At 40.3% G+C, this 19,141-nt stretch overlaps 1 protein-coding gene across 2 annotated transcripts; it reads left to right on the top strand.

Moving 5' to 3' along the window:
- Positions 1-18,769, top strand: LOC113008580 (CD9 antigen-like). 2 transcript variants are annotated; one of them, XM_026146043.1, is made up of 8 exons: positions 1-224; positions 11,997-12,099; positions 15,962-16,059; positions 16,652-16,726; positions 16,814-16,915; positions 17,023-17,112; positions 17,348-17,431; positions 18,154-18,769. In XM_026146043.1, the coding sequence occupies exons 1-8, from the start codon at positions 156-158 to the stop codon at positions 18,217-18,219; spliced, it is 687 nt and encodes a 228-aa protein (XP_026001828.1). In that variant the 5' UTR covers positions 1-155; the 3' UTR covers positions 18,220-18,769. The 2 variants fall into 2 exon arrangements, with proteins under 2 accessions (XP_026001828.1, XP_026001829.1); XM_026146044.1 differs by lacking the exon at positions 1-224 and adding an exon at positions 3,839-4,025.
- The last annotated feature ends 372 nt before the right edge of the window (positions 18,770-19,141 follow it).

Raw genomic sequence — 19,141 nt, forward strand, 5'->3', positions numbered from 1 at the left:
CCTCCCAGCAGCAGCTGATCTGATCGGAGGCTGTCTGAGCAGAGCCGAGCAAACGGCGACAGGTCGACAGCAGGAACCACGAACATCACTGAGCGAGAAATAGGAGATAATTTCAAGACTGAATTAGTCCAAACACGGCTGAACACTCCGCAGGGATGACGGCTCTAACTAGCTGGGAGCTGTGCGTAAAGTACGCGCTCTTCATCTTCAACTTCGTCTTCTGGGTAAGTTTAAACACGCGGGATGAAATATTTAAAGCTCCAGCCGCCCGTGTTTATTCATTTGCGCACAGAAATAAGTCTTCATCTCTCAAATTTGAGCCTGGAAAGATGAAAATGTATTTTTGTGTGATGTGGTTTGTGTTTAACAGAGATGAACCGAGGAGCGTTTTGTTTTGATTTAGCCTATGGCATTTTGAACACTAGTGTGTTTTGTTTAAAGTCGTTCCGGTTTGTGTGTGCTCTTTTATATGAAGCTGATAATATTAATTTTGTGTTTGTGTAACTATCCACTAAAACCGCACTTCGCATTTTTCTGTTTTCTTGTTTCTGACATTCTGGGATGCTGTTGCAGCAGCTGTAGACAGCTGACAAATTAAAGGAAAACCCCACGGAAAGCGTCAATAAAGTGCAGACACACGACAAACCACCGGAACAGCTTCGGTGTTCCTCAGAGTACTAAACAGCCTGCTAGTTGATGGTGTTCATTTCTGGTGACTTTAAAGTTTCGTTGGTTTTGCAGTAGTTCAGAAATCCAGTAGGGGGCGTAGATGAGCCTAACACGTCATTCAAAGACAGAGCGGTTGCCTAATCAGTGCTTTCACCTCCTACTCAGGTGTCCTGTGCAGCGAGGAAGCTTAAGGCAGTCTGAAGGATGGCTCCTTAAAAGTCTGAATGATTTCTCAGGGCAGAGGTCAAAGGGTCGAAGGGCCAGCCTCGGGTCCACACCTCCACCTCAGGAATGTAAAACACTCCTTTACATGTTAAAAGTCCTGATGTACATTTTAAATTCATCCATCAGTTCAAAGAAATAACTTCTTTTTTATTATTAAAATGAAAAAACTCTCACAAATCTTATCGTTTTTTAAAACGTATTTTTACTACCACACTACAAACTCATATTGAAAATGAAAAAAGAAAAGGTTAAAAATCTGAAATAAATCAACCATCCATCAACCATCTTCTAATCTAGCTATCCATCTCAGGGTCTGAAAAGCAGGGTACACCCTGGACTATATGAACTGAGTTAAAGGGAATCAAATGTCTGATTTGTTCCATATGGGACATTAAAGTGGAATATTAAGTGCTTCCTTATTGACTCTGGTAAGCTATTGTTGATAAGCTTCATATCATTCAGCACAGGACAGATGGGGATTATTTTGAACTGTGAATCATCCAAAGCTCCTCTGATGGAGTCTACGAATAAAAACATGGAGCTGAAAATGAGCAGAACAAATCTTTTTAAGGATTAAATTATTTGTACCAGTTTTTTTCACTCATTTATGTCGAGCTGCTCACTCACTTTCTCTGATGAATGATCGAGTTCAGTCAAGCCATCAGAGTTTGAGCTCAACAAACAACAGCAGCTTATCACTAAAGACATCCTTAGAGAGAATGAGAGTGACGAACAAAAGACAGGCGGGGAGAGATAACGGAGGCCGACAACAAAGCCGGCGTTGTTGGTTTCACTGGGTCCACTGGGAGCCGATGCAGCGTTGAGTTACTGCAGCAAACAATGAGTCTCCCAAGAGGTGTGAGGATACACCTGTGGAGTTTTTGTTTGTGATTCCTCTGAAACAGCTCGTCTTTTTTTTTTTTTATCTGTTTTTAAAGCCAAACGCAGGAGTATGGAGGTAAAACTGACAGCATGAGTCCAGCTGTGCAGCACAGAGGTTAAACTGGAAGAGTGTTTTTATCTTAAAAACAGCACTCAACATGTTTGTTTCTCTTTGTTTCTTTTCAATCAAAGAGCATACTTTTAAAATGCTTTATTCCAATTAGAATCAGTTACGGCTAAGCAAGTCCCAGAAACTGCAGTCCTCTAGCATCCACTGGAGGCCCTATAGAGTGAGGCAGTTTCCACAGACTCCAGTATTAAACTGCCCAACTTATCTGAGATCCCCATGTTGGCATTATTCCTGCATTGCAATAACGTGATTAAACTGCTGTGATATTATAGCTTTGAAATGTGAGGGACGAGAGAAAGAAGTGCCTTTGTTTACATAAACCTCTTCTGAAACAAACGCTAAGCATTTCAAGTGTTTCCTTTATTGATTTATATAATATAATAAATATATTATCAAGTTGGGTTTTTTGGGGGGTTTTTTGTTACTCATGTTGGTTTGCTAGAGATAGTTTTTAATAGCATGAGCCAAATTCTGGGCTAATTGTAATTGAACGCTGAGACAATGTGATTGGTTAGCTGCAGCGTCACCAACATTATTGTGATGACCAACTGTCCTCTTTTTTTGCACACGCTGACTTCTAAAAGCTTATATGACATATTTTTATTTCACCATTCATTAACCGCACAGAGAAGGCATAGTTTAAATATGTTAACGTTTTCTTTAAGCAAACTGTATTATTAAAGTTCTTTGTGACTGGCGCAAGTGTCCTCTTTTTTGGAAATCAAAATATGGTCGCTCTATGATATAGGGTTAACTTTAATGAGGCTTTGCAGACACTTGATGTTAACTTGGACACCTCGAGTCAAACGGACTTAGAGACCACGTGTCATGAGGGGAAACTGGGTTCCCTGACCAGTGGTTGCTGAGAATGTGATTGTTAAAGCTTCGGTTACACAGACCTAGAGACCAGTCAGTGACAACCACCCTGGCAGCCACCTGTTGCTTGGGAAAATTAAGTATTCCCCAACCTGTTGCCAAAAACCTTGTGGTTGCTTTGGAAGTTTGCATGTAGATTTCCTCTCCAGCTACTCTCTGAGCTGTAGTGAGACAGTGAAAAAAGGATTTCCCTTCAAATTAAAGGTTGTCCCCTTTGTAACACATTGGCTGCAGCGCTCAGACACAGCTTTTACTTTGAAGGCGAATCTTGTCCATTTCCAATTTTCCAACCTTTACTGCTTTAACTGCTTTAGTAGTTTAGAGTAATTGCAGACAAACTGCAGACAACCAAAGAAACCAGAAGGAGGTTTTTGGTGCAGCAGCTTCTTTAGAGAGAGGCAGAAACCTCCAGGAACTACTGCCACATTATTTCCCTAGCAACCGGCGGTTGTATCATGTCCAAATTGGCAGACTGCTCTTGAACAGTATTTGCATGATGTCACCTAAAAAAAAGCAGAAATAAACATGTTTACAGCCTCTGTGCTCTCTATGGATGGTTTAAACCTTTCTATGAATTGTACTGTGGGTAATAATTCATCCCCATGGAAGACTGACATTAGTGGTGTGGCCACTTTGATTTAAAGGCTGTTATTGAAGCCACATAAATGAAAGATAATCAAACTTTAAACTGAATCATTTGATATAAATCTTTGTTCTTCACACAGGAAGCAGATTTTCTCTCAGCCTCAAGTCTAGCAGCCAATCAAACTGGGAAACACAGTGTCGATTAACATTTATGAGCCACATGTGAGGTATATGAAGGTTTTTAATTAATGGTGGTCCACAGTGAGTTAGGAGTTGACATCTTGTTTCATAAAGGAAGTGTTAAAGGAGGTAATACAAGAAGTACTGAGGCACCTTTCATGAGTATTTAGAAAAGTCAAGAGGTGTTAAATGCCTTCACCTGTGTTAGACAAGCTGGGTTATGCAGCACACATCCGATTGGATGTGTGCCCCTCTAGCTCCTCCCTCAGCCAGGTGAGTGCTCAGCAGGGTGTGGCTCACAACAAAAGCTGCCTCTCTCTGTCACCTCTCTTCATTCTCCTTCTCCTCCTCACTGTGTGACACTCAGGGCGCTTTTTCTTCCATTTTTCTGCGTAAGAAGATATAAACAGGTCCGAGCACCATGAAGAGACAACAGTGCATCAAGTACCTGGTGTTTATCTTCAACTTTCTCTTCTGGGTACGTAGCCTGGTTTAGTGAGTGGACTGAAGTGGTTTGGTTGCTTTGGATTATGCTGCTTTGTTTGATTGTTTGATGGTTTCTGTGACTGGATCAGATTTCAGGAAAGACTCACAATCTAAAACACAGGCAGAGTTTATGTTTGGCTGGAGCCACAAAATCTTTAATAATTTGACTATTTTTGATGTTTTGGGAGCTTCAAACCTCTAAAACCATCATTAAATTTGTGCTTTTGTCATCGAGGCTCTTTGAAAGAATCAAAGTGGCCTCACGCAAACCCACGTAGCACTTCCTTCTGGGGAGTTTCAGCTCACAAATCTTTGCTTTTAATTCGCTTCCAGTCTTTATTTTATGTCCCACACTAATCTCTGTAAATGCTGCAGTTTGTTGCTTCTGCAAACTAAATCATCAGTGCTGTGACAGTTTATCAACCTCACAGTCCATCACAAGACTGTCGAGAAGTTCTGGTGCCTTTGAAATGGTCACAATCTCGGTCACCTCCGATGCAAAAGGATTTGACTTCAGGAGTATTATGAGTACATGGTCTGTGGCAACCACGGCCATTAAAATATGTGAAATCATCACGTCATACTGAAGGATGGGGGGGGGGCTTGTGAATTGTGGTCAGATGGATGAGTGATTGATGACTCACTGTTGCAGGAGCTTAAGGAATTTTCTAGATGGAATTTCCTAAAAATGTTTCCCTTTATGGTCAGGTAGATGGTCAGGTGGAACTGACATGGAATGACACGGCACATCTGAGTTTTGACATATTTGCTAAAACTGATTCAAAAGTTAATGCAGTTTAAGGCGAAGGAATGAAGATGGGCAGGAGACCGAAGAATGTCATTTCCTTGACTGCAGACAGATGGACATGCTTGGAAAACGTGCAGAGCGACTCAAAATGAAAGAGCAAGATAAACGAGTGGCTAATTTGCTCAAGAACTGCAGTGACTGTAGGGCAGCATGAAATTACAGCCTGACTTGGTGGTTTGGTGCAGTGCATGCAGCATGCAGGACAGAACAAAGAGAACTGGCCGGGTAGCTTTGAGCCACTTTTATGTTAAGGTGACGTCACACACATACAGGTGAGAGAGTGAATGATCCCCAAGCCTCCTGATTCATCTCCAGGATGAGGGATTTTACAGAAATTACAGAATCAAGTCTAAAAATCACAGATTTTAAACAGACTGTGAATAAATGGCATTAACTATTTTAAGCAAAACTGCTTGCAAAGAAACAGTTCTCAAACTGTGGGTTGTGGACCACGAGGTGGGGAATATACAGGGACGGTAACAGAAGCTTCAACCACTACAGTTCAACTGGAATGCTTTTTAAATGGTTTTGATAAATGCAAATAAAAACCGGTTAGACATGAGGTAAAACCCGAGGTGTAAGTCTGACCTACTAAGTTTAAACGGTGTATATATTAAGAAAAGACATGATTTGCATATGACTCAGGTGTGCTGAAGCTGCGCTGCTAGGATGTCAGGTCATTATTTTACAATGTGCACCTGTCAGAAATTTATGCCAGCACTGATGAGAGGACTGGAGTGAGTGATAAACTTCCAGGCGACTGGAAAATGTGTATCTGTGTCTCTGCAGTGCGTCACCTCCGGCTGTTAAATGGTCTTTTGTCCTGTAGGACTCCATCTCATTGGTGGACCACCCTGCCCTCTAATTTAAGTTCGTCTATTGGCCCCCTCCTCCAAACACAAACGTGAGATTAGACTGATTTTACATTGAGTCGGCCTCGAGTGTTTCTGATTATTAACCTGAAGAAGTTTCCCACAGTGTGAAGAGCTGTAGGTTCAACAGCACCACTAATTTTTTTTTTTTATCACACCTGGAATCAGTTTTGCTTCACCTGTCCTCACAAGCAGTTACAGTTACACTTCACCAGACTCCATTCACAAAAACTGCAGTTTTATTTTCCAAAACATGGGAGAAATTCTACTTTTGATTTGCTGTTAGGTGGTACCAGCCTGTGCATCGCCAGAACTCCCAAACTAACCTCGTCATGGTTATTGTTGTTTCTGCATGGCTAATAGTGCTGCAGAGCAGCTCTGTGGTTAATGAGAGCCAACATGAACCTCAGGGGAAAATGCTGTTTTCATCTCCTCCACACACAACAGTCGAGTCCCTAGAGTGTTTGTGGTTCACTAATACCAACATCCCCAGCATTCAGGATGCCAGACGTCCTTTCCTTTTTTCTATATCCCTTTTTTTTTTTTTTTTTTATTGTTACAAATTAATGACAAATGTTTATTTGGGTTAATTCATGTTAAATATTCTGCAAATGTTGGTAATGGTGCACTAGACAAGCGTGAGAGCGATGTGAGAAGGCTTCTCACATGAACTCTGCTATTGTTCATAACCAGCGATTTTCACTTTACTTTACTGAAACTGAAGTGGACTGTGCGTGCCCTACATGAAGCCGTATGATTTGTAAGATCATTCTTCTAAACTTGGCTGAAAATTGAGTTTACTCCCTCAGATTAGTGTCTAGGAGGCTCATGGTTCGTGATAAAGTTGCCACCTGCAGTTATGAAAGCTGAAACTACCCACAGAGACTAAAATAGTTTTCATAGCTGCCTGTAAACATGATTTTTTTTTTTTGTTTGTTTTGTTTGTGTTTTTTTTTTTTTTTGTTTTTTTTTTTAAAGTAAAGCGGGATGTTGTAACCTGAGTGTAGACAGGGATCGACTCAAGTGGACAAGAGGAACTGCAGTTAATGGTAGCGCATTGATGATGTCTCAATATTCATATACAGATACTGGAATTTAAATCTATTGATCTGTGAAGAGATTCATTTGAATATCTGCTGACTAGTCTGGACAATATACTATATATAATTAGATAGGGATGATTAAATGAAGAATGAGTGGAAAGTTATCCATCATACATTAACTAATACTTGCATTCAAACAGTAGCAGGTAAGATGTGGTACTTTAGTCAAAGGAGCTTGCAAAGAAAAGCGTCTGGACTTCTTTAAGTTGCTTGAAGACGTTTCACCTCTCATCCGAGAAGCTTCTTCAGTTCTAAGGTCAAATGGTGGAGAGTCCCAGATATAAACCTAGTGGGAGTAACCCCCCACAGAGGGACAAAAGGACCCCCTGATGATCCTCTAATCGCCTGAGCCAAGGTGTGAAACATCTTCAAGTAACTTAAAGAAGTCCAGACGCTTTTCTTTGCAAGCTCCTTTGACTACGATGACCTGGATGACTGAGAACCTTCACAGACATGTGGTACTTTACTTTCACAACATGATGGGGTCATTTCTGACTTCTGCTGTCTATGACGGATATTTTAAAATGCTCTATTTTCATGTTAACATGGACTCCTGCTATTCTAGCCCTGTTTATTGCAACGCAGTGTAGAGATGAAGTGGAAAGTTGCGTTGAGACTGAGTGACACTAGTGAAAGGTGCAGAGGCTTAAACCTCCATTCTTTACAGAGCGAGTGGTTGGATCAGACAACGACTGCAAGGCAAATAAAGCAAACTGATCCTGCGTTCTTTAAGCTCGAGGCTACGTTTGGAAAGATTTACTGATGATGATCATAAGGTGTGCCTGGCTGACTTAACGCTGACAAACCAGCGATGGGATGATGTCACATGCTGACAGTTACAGGTGTGGCTCTGATTGCTGGAAGATTTCTACTTTCAGTTTACTCACATTGAGGTCACACTAAGTCGAGCAGCCCAAGGCGTTATATAAAATGACCCTCCTTATGATGTTTCAGGCAAGTCTGTGCATCCCAGTTTGGATGACTGACTTACAGGTTAATCTGACATGGAGCCTGAAAAGCACAGTTGTGTGATAAAAGTGAATGAAAGCAATGGTGTTTGCTTTTAGAGGTGTATGAATTATGCAGCTGATGCCTCTAATTCTCCTACATGTTTACAGCCTGATGCTGTTTTAGTCTCTGTAGGGAGTTTATCTTGCAATTGACTACAGGCCTCGCCTACGAGTATTCATCTTCATGTTTTATCTGTTGGAGCATTTATTTGATAACCTGGCACTACAGTGTTCACAGTACAGCCAGTCAACTTGTGCTGTGGGTTTAATGAACGTCTAGTATTTTACAGAAAACAATGGCGTGATGATCCTCCAACTCAGTTGGGAATTTACAGCTGTGCTTCAGCATGTTAGCTAATACTTTTTAATGAATTAAATATTTGCTACTTGAAACATTTTAACAGATTGTTATTTAACTCTAACCCTCTGTTGCCTCTAACGCCCATATTAAAGTGTTTCTTTGTTAAGGATTCTGGTTAACAACAATAAAAGGATGGTACACTAGCTAATGCTAGCATACAAAACTAACAATGAAAGGGAATTTTTCCCAATGACATTAAAAAACAAGGTAAGCTGCTACGCTCGTTGTCATATTATTTGTATGCCTTGGTGAGCTAACGCTGGCTAGAAAAATAAAGCTGTCCAACAGGGTAGAATTGTCAGACAGAAGTAATTTAAAATTTTGAGTTGATATCTCAAATTTTTTTTTTCTTAAATTTTATTTCTGCATTTAAATTAAACATAACATGCTTATACAAATCAACCGAGAACAATTACTGTCTTTAACATTTGTGAACTTATAAGCATGAAAGGAGAAAAAAAAAGAGAAAAAAAGAAAAAAAAGAAAAAAAAAAAAGAAAAAGACCTTCAACTTTCAAAACCTTCCTATTCATTTGCCACTTAAATTTTTTAAGCAGCTTGATTCATTGATTCACTCATTCATTTGGGCAGGAAAACCCCCTCGGATATCCATGGCTCATCTTCAAAAAAACACTTCCTGCGGGGGGTTAGGTCTCCCTGTGTTTAGACATTATTATCGGGCAGCAAATTCAAGAGCTCTATTGTACTGGCAGTGGGGTTGGCCTATTGATTATTGTCATGACAAGCTTCCGATCTGGCTCCAGGTAGAGGCAACAACAGTATCTGAAGCCTCATTACCGGTCTTATTGTTTTCTAACACGGGTTCTTGTAATAATTCGCTCAGTCGTAATTTTGTTGTTAAACACTCCTTAAAGATATTAAGTCAAATGAGGAAATCTCTCAAACTACCTGATTTTTCAGTAGGAATGCCAATAATACATAACTACGTGTTTAAACCAGGTAAAATGGATAGGGTGTTTTTAGAATTGGGGGGGGGGGAAGGGATTGAAATACATTGAGGACTTATATACAGATGACAAATTTATGTCCTTCCTTCAACTTCAAGAAAAGTTTCAGTTACCTCAATCACATTTTTTTTGTTATCTTCAAATAAGGAATTTTGTTCAACAAAACTTTTCAGACTTTCCACTGAAGCCACGAAGTTATACATACTTTGATATAATTCGGAAAGCAAATTTTAAACATTTGATATCTCAGTTTGTTAAGTGCTTTACAATCCCAGTTGATTCCGACCGAATTAGGAAAACATGGGCTGAAGACCTCGGGGTCTCTCTGTCTGAAGAGCAATGATCAAATTGTTTGTCCAATATTCAGAAAGGCTCAATAAATGCCAGATATAAACTAATCCAGTTTAAAGTCATTCATAGACTACACTTTTCTAAACTCAAACTTAACCGGATCTATAATTCTGTATCTCCCTTATGTGACAGATGTAAAGTTGGTGAAGGTTCCCTTGCACATTTATTTTGGCATTGCCCTGTTTTGAATGCTTTTTGGAGCCAGATTTTTATGTGGTTTTCAAACCAATTTAGGAAAAAAATACCACGTGATGGTACATTGGCCATACTTGGATCATTTGCATCAGTCGAATCTTTTTCCTTTTCACAAAAACAGATAATTACAATGGGTATGCTGGCTGCAAAGAAACTTATTCTTTTACAGTGGCGGTCTTCTTCGGCCCCGTGTTTTAACAGGTGGCTTAATGAGATGGTGTCTGTGGCCAGGGTGGAGCAGATAAGATTTGATAGAAAGGGGAAACTGGCGAGTTTTTGTATGATTTGGCAACCATTTCTAGAATTCCTAAAAGAATAACTGATCATAATTTATGCCTCACACTCCACGTGAATTATTATTATTATTTATTTATTTTTTAGTCTATTTCACTCTTTATTTAGTTAATTTTTTTTTTTTTTTTTTTGATATCTCAAAATTTTAATTTGCCAAGTATTTTGGAATTGTATTTGGAGTTATATTTGAGTTAGTCAAACTTTCAAGAGAGAATTCAAGACCTTGATTTACAGATAGCACCCACACCCCAAAAAACCAAAATCCTGAATCATGGTCAGCAGACCGTAGGAGGAACCAGACGGAGGACATGTTGGGGCAAAGTGTTGCCATTCGGCCTGAATGCTTTATGGTGTGCTTCATATACTCCCTGTTGCACAACAACAGACGTCAGCGTCATGCTGCAGGACATTATGGGAGTTATTTGGGTGGCAACAAAGAGTTGATGTAAACTGTTTTGTGGTTGCTGAGGTGATTCTGAGTCATGGTAGTGGGTAATTACTGTTTGAGACAAAGTATGGCTGTCATTTATTTATCTGTGGATGCCTTCATATCTAAGTCTCCGTTGTGCAGAGGCTCCACATGTACTGAAGTCATGTTTCCTGGATGGCTCCTCTGTGATTGGGTTGGTCTGGATTCAGGAGAATAAGCCGGGCAGCAAGTCGAACTTCATTCCTCAAACGTTAGCCTCATGTTCACCTTCAATGAAAGGGATTCTTATTCATCCACACTAACATACTTTGATTTGAATATGAAACCATTGCATTCCATACTAGCTGCACATAGTTTTGCAACAGTGAAGCATCACATCATCATACCTTACAAAAGCCAGTTCTTTCATTTTGCTCTGAGCAGCTGTTTTTGAACACCTGTCTAAATGACTATGATGGGTCCATAAGTTCAGGGATGAGTTCATGGTCTCCGTAGTTTTCTGTGTTTTTTAACACAACCTCAGTTGTAAATCACTGCAAAGCAGGATTAATCTGGTTATTGTCTAAGGTAGGATGCTTTATACTCGATCAGCTGCCACTGTGTGGGTGTCCACCTCTTCATGTCTCTGCATGTTGTTTAACCCCCAATCTCTAAATAACGTTCACATCAAATACTCTCCTTGTTCCTGCACGTCTCAGATTATCGTGCTGTTATAGTCTGGTTCTTATGAGTTAACTCAGATGTTTAGGATAAAGTTGCCTCTGATGTACTGTACACTGCAGCATCTTTTCCTTTGTTCTTTTGTTGTGTGCTTTATTTTTTTCTACGGTCATCGTTCGAGTATACAGTGTAATGACAGTGGAGTGCTGTGAGGCAGGTCCAGGTGAGCCCTGTGGTTTCAGTCAGGTGATACTTCTCAAATCCAGCCTCATTCGGGCTTTTCACTTCTTCTCTCTGTATCTAACTGGTAATGTGTTGCCTGTGTCTTAGACCCCCGGAATTATCGACCCGCGCCTACAGCTGTTGTTGGATTTGATGAAAGTGTCTGTTAATGCGACAGACTTGAGCTGTATGTGCCTTCATTATTTTAAGAGTGGATAATAACTCAATAACAATTTGAAAAAGTGCTCCGGTGGTGCTGGCTCTGTTAACTTACCTTGTTGTGAGCACAGTGTTCTTCCAAACATCAGGAACAAGGTCACACGTGCTGCAATGCCTGCTTTAGAAGCATTTCTGCAGGTTCAGACCACAGACATGGACATAGCTTCTGCTTGTATGAAAAATGAAGTCCGCGTCAAACTGCCTTTACAGCTGCATTGGGGTTTTTTTTATGCCCACCAGGGGGCGACCCTTGCGGTTGGATAGAAGTGTAGAGGCTCAGTTTCTCTCTGACTTCAGTCCTTTTCTTGGCTCAGTTGCTAGTTCTGTATCTTTTTGCTTAACATGAGTTTCTCTGTGGTTTATCTGTAAATGAGGACAAATGTGCAAAATGACACTAGTATTTGAATATAGTCTCACGGAGAGAACATTAAACCTCCTTCAGAGACAGTAAACATGTTTTTCGTCTTGCAGCTGGCAGGAACCGGCGTGCTCGCTGTGGGACTCTGGCTGCGTTTTGACTCCAGGACGGCAGGACTGTTCGAAGGGGAGGAGTCGCCCTCTGTCTTCTTTACGGGTAAGGCCCCTGCTGGTTAAACCCTGGATGCAAAACACTTACATGGAAACAAAAGACCATGAAGGAGAATAACCTTGAGGATGGCAAGAACCCTTTATAGAGCACAGGTGAAGCATCTTAATCGCAGCAGCTTCACTTTTACATTTTTGGATATCTCACAACCATAAACCACAAAATAACAAAAAGAACATACAAAGATTCAAACTGCACAGAAAGACGGGGAAATGATCAGCTCCTCCTCCACTATCATGGTCTTTGAACCTGTCATGGAGTGCTGGTGGTGGGTGTTGTTGTAATTACAGCTGACGTGTCTGTAGTGTAGCTTTGACGCACATTATGAGTCTGTTCGTTTTATCATGCTGTCCTATCAATGTAAAGTCTGACACTGCTCATTTCACTCCAACCAGCAGAAACCGTGCCGAATAATCTGCAGCTGAAAATAGTCCCCAGTAACCACTTCGTCCTGTTTATTAACAACCACAGCGTTGTTTCTAGAATGAAATCTTTATATTTGTGGAGGAAGTCATAATTTCAAATTAAATGCACTACAGCTGCATTTAGCTCTGTCGGGCTCTGGACGTGGATATAACCTGACCTCAGAGAGGCGGGGCACTCGGAGGGCAGCTGAGGCCAAAGTTGGTCCACAGCGAGGCGGCTCGTCCAACCCAGCAGATCCCTCCACACATAGCGCTCATTCTTCCCGGCGCACAGGGACTCCTTTGTTCTCAGACTTCTGTATTCCCGGAGGAACTGTCCCACCCTCCCGTCTTTGTGCGTTGCATCCATCAAACTGATAAGAGAAGTGGGCAGAGAGGAGACGGAGGACGGGCCTGACATGACAAACATCTTAATAACGGCTTTGGAGGAGTATTTGTGTGTGTGGCTCATGCGCTCACTGTTGTTGTTATCCGACAGCCTGTTTATGATTCATCCTCATGAAGTCACCGTTGAAGTGTCGAATCATCGCTCTAAATCACCCTGCAGCTGATTCCCACTCACCAGATCGTGACTGAAGGTGTTTTTGATAAATAACTCATTAAAAACAGCTTCTGGTGCCTCTCAGGCCTTCGTGTCTGTTCGAATCAGAGCGGCAGCAGCCCTATGAGCCAGAATGCAAATCACTGATGTACATTTACATTTTTAAAAGGCTTGAGCAGGTAAATCAGGGCTGATTTCCAATCGGCCTTCCACATGCACTTGTACACTCACTGACACTTTATTAGAAACAAAGCATGGGTTCTGTTAGAGTTGATGCTTTTGAGATTGTCATTTGTGCTAAGATATATAGACGTGGACAAAATTGTTGGTACTCTTTGGTCAATGAAAGAGAAACTCACAATGGTCACAGAAGTAACTTTAATCTGATAAAAGTAATAATAAATTAAAACCAATGAAAGTCAGACATTGCTTTTCAACAATGCTTCAATTGAATTATTAAAAAAAAATGAATGCATGAAACTGGTCTGGAAAAAATTATGGTACCCCTAGAAAAGAATGAAAATAATGTGACCAAAGGGACATGTTAATCCAAGGTGTCTACAATCTTGTAATCAGTCAGTGGTCCTATATATGGGACTCCAGGTAGTCACTGTGTTTGGTGACATGGTGTGTACCACACTCAACATGGACCAGAGAAAGCGAAGGAAAGAGTTGTCTCAGGAGATTAGAAATAAAATCATAGACAAGCATGTTAAAGGTAAAGGCTATAAGACCATCTCCAAGCAGCTAGATGTTCCTGTGACTACAGTTTAGGGCTGGGTATTGTCACTGATTTCTAAAATCGATTCGATTCCGATTCACAAGGTCCCGAATCGATTCTATTTGCCTCAGTCAGAAATATTAAAATTCTGATCACGTATCAAATATCCATATTTTTATATCTATAAAAAGAAAGCTGACACTTGAGACTTTATCAAAGGTGTAAGCATCACAGCAGATGCCTTTGTGTCAAAGTAACTGAGGATAAAACAGAAAAACATGAAGGTGATTTTCCTGGCCTGGGATTTTATAGCAGATAACCTTAAAAATATTCTGCAGTAGATCAAAAACAAAAGAAAGTCATTAGTCAACATATGAACATTACCTGATGCTGCTGAAGTGAAGCAAAGTTAGAGGTTTTATTAGAGACACAGCTAAGCATTTTGCAATTTTGCATAATTTTAAAAAGTTTAAATTATCGTTATCCAAGCTAGAATTGATTTTAATTGATAAATCAATAATCAAAACCCAACCCTACTACAGTTGCACATGTTATTCAGAATTTAAGATCCATGGGACTGTAGCCAACCTCCCTGGACATGGCTGCAGGAGGAAAATTGATGACAGATCAAAGAGACGGATAATCCGAAAGGTAACAAAAGAGCCCAGAAAAACTTTTAAAGAGATCCAAGCTGAACTTCATGCTCAAGGAACATCGGTGTCAGATCGCACCATGCGTCGTTGTTTGAGCCAACGTGGACTCCATGGGAGACAACCAAGGAAGACCCCATTGTTGAAAACAAATCATAAAAAAGCCAGACTGGAATAAGCCAAACTACATGTTGACAAGCCACAAAGCTTCTGGGAGACTGTCCTGTGGACAGATAAGACAAAATTTGAACTTTTTGTCAAGGCACATCAGCTCTATGTTCACAGACAGAAAAATGAAGCATATCTAGAAGAGAACACTGTCCCTACTGTGAAACATGGAGGAGGCTTTGTTATGTTCTGGGGCTGCATCTGGTACAGAGTGTCTTGAATCTGTGCAGGGTGCAATGAAATCTCAAGACTATCAAGGATTATAGAGAGAAATGTGCTGGCCAGTGTCAGAAAGCTTGGTCTCGGTCACAGTCATGGGTCTTGCAACAGGACAATGACCCAAAACACACAGCTAAAAACACCCAAGAATGGCTAAGAGGAAAACATTGGACTATTTTAAAGTGGCCTTCTATGAGCTCTGACCTCCAATCCTATTGAGCATCTTTGGAAGGAGCTGAAACATGCTGTCTAGAAAAGGCGCCCTTCAAACCGGAAACAACTGGAGAAGTTTGCTCATGAGGAGTGGACCATAATACCTCCTGAGTGGTGCAGAAGTCTCATTGACAGTTACAGGAATCGTAACGAAAGGTTGTGCAACAAAATATTAATTTGTGGGTACCATCATTTTTGTCCAGGCCTGTTCCATGCATTTATTTTTTTTAAATAATTCTATTGAAGCATGGTTGAAATGCAATGTCTGACTTTCATTGGTTAACATTTATAGAATTTTTATTTATTATTACTTTTGTCTGTGACCATTGAGGTTTTTCTTTCATTGACCGAAGGGTACCAGCAATTTCTTGTGTATGTGCTGATAAAATGTTTCTCGTTATTAGGTTTCATGCTTCTACGATGGAGTGAGCAGCCTCGTCACTTCTGCTTTTTACACGTTAGTCTGTTGAAAGGTCGCAAACTGTACGGGGTGTGACTGGTTGATAAGAAGTCATGCCTTGTATGGTATGGCGAGGGGCCACACACACACAGACAGACCCACTCGCTCAGATACGCTTGCATTACACTGTCACATGGATAACTGAACCTGTTCTTAATCCTTTAATTTTTTTTAAATCTGTGTCAACAACAAACCTAAGAATGGAGCATCAAGTTCTAATGTTAAACTGTTGAATTGAACATCAGAGTGAATCGCATCCCATTTAACAAAACAAAAAAATGTTTTGTTAAATGTTTTGAACAGTGTGGTGCTGATATCACTGAGGTTGAGATTATGTGCATAAATTTTAATTTAATCGTGTCTCCTTTGTTTGTAACTGGCCTTGGGAACTTAAAGGCACAGGTGACCCCAGAATGCTTGTTTCCTCTGGCCCATCTGAATGTTTTGTTGCAGGCGTGTACATCCTGATCGCAGCAGGGGCTCTGATGATGGTGGTGGGTTTCCTGGGATGCTGCGGAGCCATCAAAGAGTCTCCTTGCATGTTGGGACTGGTGAGTGATTTCTTTTGTGTTTTAGTTCTCCACATTACATTAAAGACGGGTGACTTTGCTGTGAATCATGAATTCATGCTCAGATTTTTCAGTTGGCACATTTCAGAGATGTTTGGGCTGTAATCACACCGATCACCAGGAAAGACTCCTCAATTTCACCACAAGCGTGTTGGCTGCTGCAGCTCCGGTGTGATGTGACTGTTGGTGGCGATTCGCTGTTATGTTTTTACAAAATGTTTTTGTCCTGCGATTGAAATGGTCATATGAAATTGGTGGATGTGAATCTACTCTGAGCCGTCATTTTAAATATTAAATGGCTTTAGTTTTAACTTACATTTCAGGTCATCTCTTCCTTAGTCATCTGTTATTTGAGCTCTGTGCACAGAAAAGGTGAACAGCAGAGCTGGTGCACAACAACTTAAAGTGTTGATGTTATGTTCACCACACATAAATCTATGGTTTTTTACCACTGGTTGAGGAAACTTTGGACAAAAGTGACAGATAAAAGTAAAAACCCACTCAGTTTCCTTTCAGGACTGATAACCAAACAAAATCATGTCTACACTCCAAATCTTCTTGTTTTCCGGTTTAGTTCTTCTTCTTCCTGCTTCTCATCTTCGCTGCAGAAGTGGCTGCTGGGATCTGGGGTCTTTCCAACAGCGACCGGGTAACTAACTCTCCCCTTCTGTCTCTCGCATGTATGCACACATTCTTTGTTGATTGACAGGAGTGTTAACTTTGTCTGTGTCTTCAGGTGGTGGAGGACATCACAGAGTTTTATAAACAGACTTACGCCAACTACAAGGACACCAAACAACCAGCGCTGAAGGAGACCCTCCGCCTCATCCACTTTGGAGTGAGAACACACACCTGCACACCTTTTATGCAACTTGTTTCCTTATTTTGAAACAGAACAGATGACTGCCTAACCTGTGTGGACTATTTCCCCCCCCCCCCCCGCAGCTCGACTGCTGCGGTCCAACAGGAACGGTGATCGATGCTGCCAGAGATATCTGCCCCAAGCAGGAGGGGCTGGAGATCCTCGTCACCAAGGTAAGGCAGACTGCAACAAAAGGGAGATGACCTCTCATGTCACATCATGTAAACTTTTACTTAAACATTTTAAGATCTAAGAGATTTGTACTAAAAAGTGCTACAGCTAACATTTTTCTCTAGGGTATTCTGGCTTTGTAGAAATCAAGCTCAGATTTGCATCAGACATTTGGTTTAAAATAAGATGTGGAGCTCACACCTGTTTTTGCTTCACGGTCCTGCTTCCCTCCTGCAGAGCTGTCCCGCTGCTATTGACGAGGTGTTTAACAACAAGCTGCACATCATTGGTGGAGTTGGCATCGGCATTGGAGTCATTATGGTGAGTCTGCCACTAATGCACATGTACTGAAACCTTAAGTAAAGCTATCATATGGTTGTTAAACTGGCACAAAGCCTAGAATGTGTCAGGTTTAGAAATGGTTTAGAAAAAGCCAAGTGTCTCATTGTTCTAGTAGTGGGTCTGGCTCGTGATTTATTTATTAAAAACAAAGCCAATTCACAAATGTTGTAAACCTGGCCCCAGTAGGGGCGACATCTGTGGTTGCAAAGACACTTTCATATGTGTAGAAATCTATGAAAAACGACATTACTACTTACTTCATATATGACATCAATAAACACTTTACTGGTGAGTTTATGGCTCAGTCATGAGTACAGAATGCTAAATATGAAGTCTGATGATGACTAGCTATGATTTTTATTGGCTAGCTACCAAACTGTGTGGTAGTTTCACACTAACTAGACATTCTACTTGGTTTGGCCCCTGAAATTTGACTGGCCTGCCCTGATGCCACCAAAAAAAATCAATCCCCAAGGACTATTTTCTTTCATAGAAGAACAAGAAAAATATTAAATATTTACATTCAAGAAGGTGGAATTGGTAATTTTTTTTTTTTCAGGGTTGGTCCATTTTTATCATAGAAAATATTTAAAATGAACTAATCAAGATTGTGAAATTTTAAATAACCAAAATACAAAATTATGGAAACTTTGAGGTTTATTTCTTAATGCCACATTCCTGTGTCCTGTGACTCTCTGCAGATCTTCGGGATGATCTTCAGCATGATGCTCTGCTGTGCCATTAAAAGGTCTAGGGACTATGTGTAAAAACCCATGAAACGCCGTCCACCTTTAACTCTGCTGCTGCTTCAAATCATTTAAGAAAGAATAACAACATTTGTCCCTCTGTGTGCTGCTTGGGTCCGTACAGGATGGCTTCGTCGACCTGTGAGAGTATGGCTCCTTTTCAATGACGCCTCTTTAATTCCTCCACTCTGTGGGGTCTGCAGCGAGTTATTTATACCCAAAGTAACCTGATAAGTGATAACTGATACAATCTTTTAAATCAAAAACCTACTTTTCATAATAGGACAGGTTTGAGCATATGCAGGTGAAAGGAGACTTTTGCGACTCTGCTGCCCCCTGGTGGACGCCCCATTTTCTTTAAATCCTTTCCTTTAAGTTATGTTTACAAAATCTGCTAAACGTTTGAGCTAACAGGGTTTTTGCAGCTAAATGAATGTTAATGACCCATGTTTTGTTTTAAAGCTGCGTATTAAAAGCTTTGATTATTTTTTATTTTATAAGTTTTATGCAAATGATTTAATGATTGCAGTTCATGTCTTTAAGATGTCAAATAAATGAACTAAAACAAAGATTTGTCTTAAATGGAGTGCTTGCTGTGAGTGCTAAAGGGGTACAATACAGTCAAATGTACAAATGTTAGGAAAACATTTAATGCAATTTTAACATACTCTAAAAAATTAAAAATGAGCTTAATGGGTTATTCAATTTTTATTTATTTGTAATATAAGGTTTGGCTAACACTTGTGTACAATTGAATAAAAAATTACATTAAAAAAATAACGAATAAAACTATCTGGACTTGAATTTTTGTATTTCTGTAGGGGCAATGCACAGTGGGAGGTGTGTTAAACTACATGGTAATACTGAAAATGTGACCATCAATCCAAAATTACATTTTAAATTTGATTATATTTACAAAAAAGAGGCATTAAAAGTAACTTTA

Source organism: Astatotilapia calliptera, chromosome 17 (genome assembly GCF_900246225.1).
Source record: "Astatotilapia calliptera chromosome 17, fAstCal1.2, whole genome shotgun sequence".
NCBI classification, from domain to species: Eukaryota; Metazoa; Chordata; class Actinopteri; order Cichliformes; family Cichlidae; genus Astatotilapia; species Astatotilapia calliptera.